Raw genomic sequence first — 11,136 nt, forward strand, 5'->3', positions numbered from 1 at the left:
ATAAACACACTCGAAAATATGTGTGCTTTGTAAGCTTTTTGTAAAATTTTTTACATGTAGAGGAAATTAAATTAGTATGAAAAACGATGATTAGATGCTGCTATATACTAATAAATATATGTATAAATAATATTTTTGTAGTTTCACTTCCATACCAAGATATGTAGGTAAGTAGATATATAGTACATTTTATTTATGCACATTTATGTATATATGTATTTGTATGAGCAATTCGCTTAATTGCTGGACATTTCATTGATGCGTACACTTGTCCTTGGACTTCTTTTTACGATCGTCGCTTGAATTTGATCGGCGCGTACCTTGAATCGGCATATAAGGCGGTGTGGGGCTTGAGCTTTTATCTGCAATTGATAAAAAGGCAGCGAGTTAGCAATGATAGGTACAAATTGTGCGCGCTGACGTTCAAATACATATATACCAAAAGTACTCGATTGCGAGTAGTTCATGCGTGGCGCTAGTTCATGTCTGTTGAGTGAATCATGCGAGTCAATGGAGTAGTTTTCTGATCTGTAAGAAAATTCGCAGTTAGATACTCGTAGCATACAGCGTATCACTCGCTGTCACTCACCTGGTCATCGAATTGTGCTGCAACAGTTGCGCTTCTCCATTCGCGCTAATATTTAGCGAAGTGGGTCGCTGACCTGGCCGACAACTATCCACTGGCAGCGTATAGATATCATCATCGACGCGATTAAGCATAGCGCTGTTGTGGAGGCCGCCACCGCCGCCAGCGTTCTGTTGACTATTAGCGCTGCGTCGTCCACCTTCACGCGTCAAACTGCCATTGGTCAGTGTGCCATTGTGTTGTTGACGCTGCTGCAGCTGCTGTTGATTATGTAGCACATCAATGGGATTCGAGTACGCCTCCACGTCAATGATGTCCTCTTCCTCAACTGCCTCGTGCAGGACGCTACTACTTTGGGTACTTGGATGCGTGTTCGTGTGTGAACTGTTGGCAGCGGCTGTTTGCGAGGCTGCCGCAGCGTGTGTTGAATGCTTGCCAAAGGAGAGGCAGTCCTGTGGCAGCGGCAGTAGTGGTCCACAATGCAGTCCATTCGTAAAGCTGCCATTTGAGCCGCATAGTGTGGTGTTGCCCGCACCGTCCTTTTGTTGATGCTTGCGTAGGCGCGCTTTTTCTTTGGCACGTTTTGCTTTGGAGCGCTCCTAAGTGTGGGTAATCATCGTTAATGATTTAGGGTACCGAAAGCTGTTTTTTTTAATACTCACACGATCTTGCAGCATTTTGGCTAGTTCTTTGTCCTGCGCTTCAATTGCCATCAGACGATCTCGTTCCTCTTGTGTGAGCCCGTCATTCGCCTCCATTTGCTGTAGTCGACGTGCCAGCAACTGAAAAAATATGAAACAAAAGGCGACATCTTAGTTTCCAAACGTCACTGAAAGGAGATACTGGAGTTCAAAGTTAAGGAATGGGAAATGGAATTATGCTCAATGTCCCAGTCAATGATCGGCTCTCTTTTCTAGGTTTAGGGACATATGTAGGAATGTCGAATGTAATGAGAGAACTGATGAATTGGCGTAGGCAATAGCATGTCAGGATAAGTACGAGGCATTCGTACTGGGTTGCTCTCTAAAGACAAATTGTTCGGCATTTTCTTGGACAGGCTGTAAACAAGTGGGCAGATGTACAGATCAAGAAAACTGTTGACTGACTGCAACAGAACCAAGATCTCGGATCTGCTTAATAGATCAAGAGTAGAAGTATTCAGAATAGTGGAAACCATAACGCGGCACTTGGCTCTAGGCAAAAATACGATAAAAAAAGACAGAAAAAATTTCTTGTGAAAATGACCAGGCCATACGAATATTAGCTATAAAACACTAGGAAAATACATTATAACTCATCTAAAGGACCTATTAGCAGCAGAGGATGCAGCACATATGAAGCCTGTATCGTACGAGAAGTGCATCAATGGCGTCAAAATATGCTAATTGTATCATAGTCTAGTACTAGAAAGCACTGCGGTCAACCCGAAAATGGTCTCATCTGGTTTCTGGCATCGGTAAGAACTTAATGAAGGATCCCACAAAGCTGACTCTAGATAAACCCAAAATTTTAGCCCACTATTATGCTCTGCGCAAACAGTCGTAATTGTCACCTAAGTTTAGAATCGAAACAAGGCCGTCAAACCGTTCACCGGCATCAACCCGGACAAAAACATTAAAGAGGTACAGACTGCTGTTCATAAGGACCGGTGTACGAAGCTACATACCTGTCCGAGCGTCAGACTTCAAACTGCCACCAAAATCTCGCTGATTTAGCAATAACACCATCAAATATTTTCAGTAGGCTGCCTCCGTATCACTCCAGCTGGCACAACATAAGGCCGAGGCGCCTTCTGACTAAGACAACCGAAGTCACCTAATTGATATTTCATATTGACTAGGTTCAGTAGTATACATACACATTTGTCATGCGCTGAATCAGACGATCTACAAACAGCCCTTACATATAATTTATCTGAAGAAAATCAATCAAAACTCGTCCCATGACAGCCGTCATCTGGAGCCCACAACAGCTCTTAGACCAAAAAGTCGAGCTTACCAATGAGTTCAATTTCTGCTAGTCAGAATCATCCTAGCTATACCAAATGTATGACATAATGCACCGAATAATGCTAATCACCTCTTTGCATCCTCACTAAAACTATGTAACTCATTTAACGCCAGTGGTGTCATTTAACTCTAAAGTAGGTATGAAAATGAGTTAAGGAATCTTTCTCCGCAATTGGCTCAAAAGTTTATGGCATTGACTACAGTATGTTAATGTAGAACTAACTATCTAAGGCGGAGATCCCTGAAGACTCTTTGAACGTAAGTTTAAATAGTTTAAACTGAATACCTCAAGAGTTGTAGCGTTCCCGCATGGACATTATGGATTGTAAATAAATAATATTGTTGGGTACTATAAATATCTTAGGCATTATGTGAAATAAATTAGCTTGCTATTGAAATTTATACATATGCACTTGAACACTACCCTCTGAACTGGATAATCTCTGCCGAATAAATTATTTGCAACTAGCGTAGCCATGGAACAAGTGTCACATACGGCTTTTTTCGCATAAACTTCCATCATTTCTTTGCTACATATCTAAATTCGCCTTAGATTCCTTACGAGTATCGTGGCCCTATTCGTTGAGAATAACTATTGGGGCAGGAAGTAAAAGGCAACTCGTCCCCACCTCCCACCCATGGCCTTCGTGCTCTTGCCTATCACAAAAGGCGACTGGTTTCCATATATATAACCTCAGTGGTCCAAAAAACGAAATCAGTAGAAATGAAGGCGGACCCAGCCATAATTGGAATGTTGTTGTCAGATAACTGTTTGCAGTATACAAAAGTTTAGAGGCCCCAATATAAATTCAGACGTGACATTTTAGCGATTCTTGGATATTTTTCTTTTGTTTATTTGATGTTTATACTAATTTTTGAAAAATTTTTCGCCGATGCTGTTTGGCCTATTTTAGCCCATTGAAATTTACACATAATTAAACTAAAATTGAATGAGCTACAAAACTGCATACCCAGAATTTTTTACAAAAACTGGGATTAAAAAGTTAAAAAAAATACATAAAAAAATTAAAAAATTTTAAATTTAAAATTTTTTCGATAATTAAAAAAAAATATAAAAATTTAAAATTTTTAAATCCTTTCGACAAAGTTTGAAATGTTGATTTATATGCTGATTTTTATGCATTGAGTTAGACTTGTATAAAAATGTTTAAAATTAAATAAACAAAAGAAAAGTAAACAAAACATGGCAACATTTTTTATTTGTATTATTTTTTTTCCACCACTGTATTCCGAATAGCACGGTGTTTTAAACTATAGCTGGATCTCAACACTACTGGTTGCCGCTGTAAATTATCAGAAAAGTAAAGAATACCCACCTCATCTTTTTGCTCCTGCTTCAATTTCTTGCTCATCTCCTTGATCTCCTCCATGGGCAAACCGATCTCCTTCAAACTCGCATAATCACACGGATCCACATACAGCTCAATATCATCTGCGTGCGCTTGCATATGCCGCTCAGCGGCTACGGCGTTACATGCAACCGCACGTCCAGCGCCAGTGGCATCATTACCCACCAGCTGATCGTATTTCTCCGGTGAGAGTTTCTGAAATTTGTGTTCATTTCTTAGCAAATTCTCATTTGACACCGAATGTAAGCGATTGGTTAAAGCGCCGCTTGGTGAATTGGAATTGTTGCTACTAAAAGTGTTGTGCAATGGTGATTCAGTTGTGCAGCTTTCAACACTAGCGCTACCACCACCACCAGCAGCAGCACTTTTTTCAAGATGCCTTATGCTGTCCACCGCATCGGAATATTCAATCAATTCTTCGACTGAATGTTGACGTTGATGCAGCGGCTGTTGGTGCTGCTGCCGGCTTAGTGGCGTTGATGGGTGGGTTGTATGTGGTTGTTGTTGTGGTGGTGCAGAATGGTCAGTGTAGGGTGCATGTGTTGGTGCGTGTGGCTGTGCAAATGAGAATGTCTGTACCGATGAGGATGCTGCTGTTGCTGAAGTCATTGCCGCTGCTGCTGAAGAGGATGACGTCGATGCAGCTGAAGCTGACGAAATGGATGACAAGGAGTGTTGATGCTGATGCTGCAGATGAATGAGATGAATTTGTTAGTTTTTTTGTTAGTAAAGAGTCATTGTTTATTGCGCGAAAGCGATTAGTGTGTGGTGGTTGTTGCTTCATTGAAACTCACCAACAAGTGACCGCCAGCAGATGAGCCGCTGCTGCCGCTGCTGCTGTTGCTATTGCTCAGTGCATTTAGTTGTGATCTGTTGTGTTGGCGTGTGGAAGATGTTGGTGGCGATCGTGAATCTAATGCATTTGCTGATGACGGCAATGCTGCTGATGTGGTTGTTATAGGTGATGATGTCTTTTGTACCGTTAGGCCTACATAACAATCGGTTTGTGAGAAATGCTGTTGTTGCAAAAGAAATGATGTGGGCGACAATTGTTGTTGTGACTGTGACTGATGTGACGTTTGTGGTGATTGTGATAGTTGTTGTTCCTGTTGTTGTTGCTGATGATGTCTCGCATGGTGACTACTACTACCACTACCACTATTACTACCGAAATATCTACCGTTCGAAGTTGAGGGTTCATTTGGATTCTGTTGCAAGATACTTGCTTTAGCTGGACGTGGCGGTGGTGCATGCGCCTTTCCGCGCATTGGTGGCGGCAAATTCACATAGAGCTCCTGCAATGAGTGCACAGAAAATTATGTTAATATGTATGTTCATTAGGGCGGGTCAATTTGCATGGCGAATTTTTTCGACTATACGTCTATGGCACAGAAGGATTCTACGTGTAATTCTAAGCAAATTTGCCGAAGAAACCATTGGTTTAAAATCAATTTAGAGTTTGCCAAATTGCGAAAATAAGGTTTTTATCATTTTGCTGTAGAGTCGTAAAGAAGTGCTTAAATTCTGCGTAAAAACGTAAATCCATTTCGGGACTTATCTTTTCATTTAAATGTTCACATTTTCTTCAAAACCTATTTTCGCAATTTGGCAAACTCCAAATTGACTTTAGACCCATGGTTTATTTAGCAAATTTGCTTAGTATTATACGTAGAATCCTGCTAAGCTATATGCGCATAGCCAAAAAAAAAATAAAAATAAAAAATGACCCGCCCTAATGTAACAACATCGAAAATCATAAATAATGCAACATGTGCGCATCTTTCACCTGCATCTGCTGCGCCATTTCCTCGCTCTCCAGCAACTCTCTTTGCCTCTGTTCCTGTAAGTCACGTTCCAGCTTTTCGGCGATCTCCTTCGCTACACGCTTATCATATGCTTCCCTGTGGTCACATAAAACATTTCACCTTGGTGTCTGACTACATATAAATGTGTATAATTTTATTGCACTTACTGTTCGAGCAGTCGACGTCGATACATTTCCACTTGCCGCTCGGCTTGTTCCTTCTCCTTGATTTGCTCATTCAGCGCGGTGGGAAAATCCTCACGTACCACAGCGTTGCGCTGTCGATTGCCTTTGTAGAAGTCATTTACTGTTGGAGAAGAATTGCAAAATATGAATTATGTATGTGTGTGTGTGCATAAGTTATAAACTTTAGTTCCGGTTGTTAATTTTGTACTTTGCTAAGGGACATTACTTACTTTCTTGTGATTGCAATTTATAGGCGAGCGCGCTGTCTTCACGTACCAGCCATTCTTTACACACTGCAATAGAAGAACGAGAAGTGAATAAAGTTGCAACTAAGCCAATAAAATGCATAATAAATAGTTATGAAGATACAAGAGCAATAATTATGTCTATACTAAATAGTTACATTTATAGCAGTGGTATGGACCATTCATTTGCTGAACTTGCAACTGGTAAACGAAAGCAAAGCTTTTAATAGCTAACTGAGTAATATCGCCTCTCTAACGAGTCATCTAATTGACATAGTTCAACTTTTTTCACTAATTCGGTGCGCAGTTCCCGTATAGAATTAAGAATTTGATATCGTTCCAGCTGATGAAAAGATTGCTGCCGTTGCAAAGCCCTGGCTAAATCGTCTAAATGGAGACTCAAGCTTAACTAAGTGACACATCTATCTTCCTTATATCTATTAGAAGGGAAATCTTTGACATTATAATGAAAAGGAGGCAGAACTTTTGAATGGCTTCAGAGTCTCTAGAAAAAGTTTGAAACAACTTTTCCTAACTGCCTTTCTCGCCCCACAACCAAGATAAACTCGACGTGCAAGTCGAAGTAGAAAATCAAAACCTCGACTGAAATTGCAACCCTGAGGATGGAATTTAGAATAGAATTTAACAAAGGTAGGAGATCCAGCTCTTGGAGTGAATTCAAAGACTGGCAACGCCGATTTAAGTATTCAATCAGAGAAGATAGGCGCTCGTAATAGAGAAACTTCTGCCAGAAGATAGAAAGTTCTTCAGAAGCCAGCAGACTATGTAAGATACTATCAATGTGTCCTATCAATATTAGTTACCTCGTCAATCAAGACGATTGGACACTCAGCAGCAAAGAAACATTAGCGCTTCTAATAAAAACGCACTTTCCGGGCTGCCTCCACAGTAAAGTTACCAACAATCGACTCGCAGGCAATAACGATGACCTCCTTACGAACATTATTACTGAGGAGAACATAAAACGTAGTAATAGCAGCTTCCAACCGTAAAAGTCTCCGGGACCAGCCCGAATCATTCCCACTTCTTTGAGGCAGCGTTACAACTTAATTATATACCCCACAAATGGGTGGAGATAAGATTAGTTTTCATATTTTAAGTAGGTAAAACAACACATACGAAACCAAAAGGCTTTTGGGCCAACGTGAGCGCCCGAACAGATCTTTGCTCGAGGAGGGGTCCAGGCACGTAAGTACGTTAGGGGGCGGTCTCCACCTGCCGATACGTCCGGCTTATGAATGCCGTGATCGAAGCCTAGTCACAACCTTTGTCAGACGCGGAGCTGCAACTGCCAAGAGACCCGCGTTACTCTGGCCCAGTAACGGTCTGAATATTGGAGCCGTTTCAACAGCTATATGTCCCAGACTCAAACGCAGTAGATACCGCCAATGAGAGTCCGGCATTTGTAGGCTATCGCGCACGATACCAACCACCTCTTCACATGCCAGCTAAATCCATTCCACTCATACCCCTCTCCCTTTGGTCTGCTAGGGCAGAACGCACTTCCGAACCCTGCTCCCATTACAGCGTTTACGACTCTTCTACCTTCAAGAGAAGTGTAAAAAAATGAGACGCTCTAAGGAATGGAGAGTTCATCCATGTATACACAAATCGCTTAAAGCTCGAGGGAGGGGTTGGTGGGGGTTTATACCCAAACATTTTCAAATTTCCCATAGCTTTCGTCTAATGAACCACTGCGGCGTTTTTCAGGCGTAGGTGATGGCAATCGACAGTGCCTCAAAACCGGTAAAGTGTGATGTAATATCCTAAGCTGATACACACTGTACATCTTTGCTGCATTCTACAACCTCCACTGTAACCATGAAATGCCGCACATTTATTAACGAGATGGCTGAGTCATTTCGCTCAGTGGCAATACTCTTCAAAATATTTCGAAACCACTATCTTCTTAAATATCTTTTCACTGGCACCCATTTATATAATTGTCTTAATCTCCTAATTCAGGTTAAATTTGACTATTTTAATACAAGTCCGACAAATAGTTTAGGTATGAAGCCAAGAGGGCAGAAGTGGCCCAAGCCAAAAATATTATTTGTTGGACTTAACTTCTTAAACTAGTTTCTAATTGGATACATTTTAAAATAAGGGTCGCTTAGTCCTTAATTTGGTAATACGCTAAGCAGCGCTGTATCTAAAAATTAAGGAATAAGCGACTTTATTTTAAAATTTTTCACATTTGAAACTATTTAAAGTAGGTAAGTAGAAACAAAATTTTTGGGGGTAAGGCCACTATGGCAACCTTGGTCGAACCCTTTGAAATAAAGAAATCTCCTACCAAGGTAATTTTAGGATTCATTAAGAAAGCCGAAGGTATCTTGCTAACATACTAGTTCAAAATTGTCCAGTCCAAAAATGGTAAACAAACGTTCTTCCACTGATTAACTCATAAATATGTAAATTCCCTAGAGCTGATTATGGTAATTTAGAGAATCTGAATACTTCATAGAAATACCCGCGGGTCGCATACGCATACATATACATATAGTACATACATACCTATACAAATCTACTAACATGGAAACTCGACTTTCACATAAAATTCTCAAATTATGCATCATTATTTTCGAGTGAACTCGCCACAGTTAAAGAAAAAGAACACGAAAACAAATAAAAAACGAAAGGGATTAAAAGAAAAAAATAAATAATTATGATAAATACGAAGCCAACTCAAACTTGAATGACAGACTGTCTACCTACTACCTAGTTAACTGGCGTTATTGGCGTTAAAGGTATGGGCAAGAATTCGGATACACTGATCATTGGGGAGTTACAAGGAATTTCAATCGAAAATGTGAGGGGCGGATGGATATGTACATACATAAGAATTGTGCTTGTTTAAGACGAACTTTACACGATTGTTACATTCTTTAATTTGTAAGTGGCGGTGGGAAAGAAGAAATTGTTAAGTAGTTGCATCTGATTACCAGGCGATTGTGGTAAGATGAGTGAGTGACGGTGACGGTGGCGATGGCGATGGCGATGGCGAGTCATGAGTCATGCGAATGCAGCAAAGCATAAAAGGAGAAGATGAAGGTATATGCATCTACTAGATATGTATGTACATATATATTTATAACAATTTTAAGTCAAAGGTAAATGGGAACAGTAAATCAAGCAAAGAAATTCCTGTGTAATGACGAGGAACCAAGAGAATACATACTAGTGGACTACACTATTAGTGAGGAACAACGAGTGGGGATTGTTGCCGCAGTACCTACATATCTATTGAAGTAATCGCATTCGATCACTTGTGCGTTAATAAGTATGGCATAACCCGGCAGTTAATCGTATTATCTCAAAGCGAGTATTTATATAGAATAAATCTATATATATATATATATATATATATATGTATATATATATATATATATATATATAAATGTAGCCGTTTTCTTTGTGACCAATTGGCTCAAAAACCGATGAACGGATTTCAATCAACAGTATATTTCTTAGGACCGCGGCAAGGTCATAGGAAAAACTATTTTAACCCGCTAGGTGGTGCAAGAGTCGAAATATTCAAAAAATCTGTATTTATGATCCGATTTTGATGAAATTAGAAACGTATTATGTGGGTATGACGGTAAAGACTCTTACGAAAAATGGATCCGCTAGGTGGCGCTAGAGTCGAGTTATTCCGAAGATTTTTATTTTTGATAGAGTTGTGAAATGGAACTAAGTATTGAGGAAGGCTTATATTATTACCAGCTCCACACCATAAGAACCGACCTAACTAGATGTCGTCTGAAGAATATGAAATATGTACATACATCGTCACCTGAAATGCAAAATAACATAACAACATCGTCACTGAAATGGAAATAGTCTTGACTAATTTTTTTTCATAAAAAGATGTGAGGAGTTGTAATTCGATGAAATCCGTCATAGCAATCAAAAAGTAAATTTTAGATTTTTTAGGTTACGACTTTTTGCATTTCAGTGACGATATGTACATTCGGGACATGTTAAGGACTATTTTGGGACTTGTTCGGGATAATTTTTGAACATGTTGAGGAATAGAAAGGAACCATACCCAGACCCTTTCACAACTTTTCCGAATTCACTTCGAATCAAATTCACTTCTTTTTCTACCATTTCGGGGCCTGTTCTCGATCATTTTACGACCTGTTCAGGACTATTTCGGGCACATTTCGGAGCTATTTTGAGACTATTTCCGAACATTTTACACTTTTTTAGAACCACTTCAGGACAATTTCGGGCCAATTTCGAGATCGTTTCGGGGTAGTTCGAAACTGGCCTTGATATGGTCCTGAAATAGTCCTGAACTATTATGAAAATATCGTGTACTGGTCCCGACAAAATGAATAAAAGGAAATGAAACTAATGTTTAAATTCTAGCCTCACCTATTTATCCTTGCCAAGCCGTACACAGATTTTAACGCATCAAAATTCATTAGTAGCTGGTACTTATGCAATTTTTATTTCCCTTTTGTATAGAAAGAACACCATCTAAGTGGTCATGGTCCGAAAATAATTACCACCGCACCAGTTTAGTAAAAAAATTACATTGATCTGATAGGTCTATGTTTCTAACAACAGCTTTAATGTGTCAAATACCCTTTGGATTTGAAAAGTACGCACTTAAGTACAAATGTAAATAATCTTGCTCGTCCGCATGGCATCAATTTGATGGAAGATGATAGGTCTGAAGTTGCATGTAATCAAAGTTCATGTCATTTATCATTAATCAAGCTATTTATGTATTTATGTACATATGTACATACATAACTTAGTTTTCTAGTTTTGTTTTTCTAACGCAATTATCTCGAGCTTATACATACTTTCATTTACACATCATTACCATGCAAGTGTGTGCGAGCATTTGTGCTTATGTTTATAACGGGTGATTTTTTTGAGGTTAGGATTTTCATGCATT

General features: G+C 39.6%; 1 protein-coding gene across 1 annotated transcript; it reads right to left on the reverse strand.

The window, feature by feature from the left end:
• Positions 1-53: 53 nt before the first annotated feature.
• Positions 54-6,284, reverse strand: LOC108379713 (putative uncharacterized protein DDB_G0282129; the record flags this gene model as incomplete). Its single annotated transcript, XM_017636067.1, has 9 exons — positions 54-362; positions 440-528; positions 590-1,185; positions 1,249-1,368; positions 3,933-4,652; positions 4,760-5,260; positions 5,752-5,866; positions 5,938-6,076; positions 6,186-6,284. Coding segments are annotated over 9 exons (2,489 nt in total), but the record flags the coding sequence as incomplete, so codon positions are not given.
• Positions 6,285-11,136: the final 4,852 nt, after the last annotated feature.

The sequence above is a fragment of the Rhagoletis zephyria genome, unplaced genomic scaffold, assembly GCF_001687245.7.
Source record: "Rhagoletis zephyria isolate East Lansing unplaced genomic scaffold, Rhagoletis_zephyria_1.1 Rzeph_scaffold_17163, whole genome shotgun sequence".
NCBI classification, from domain to species: Eukaryota; Metazoa; Arthropoda; class Insecta; order Diptera; family Tephritidae; genus Rhagoletis; species Rhagoletis zephyria.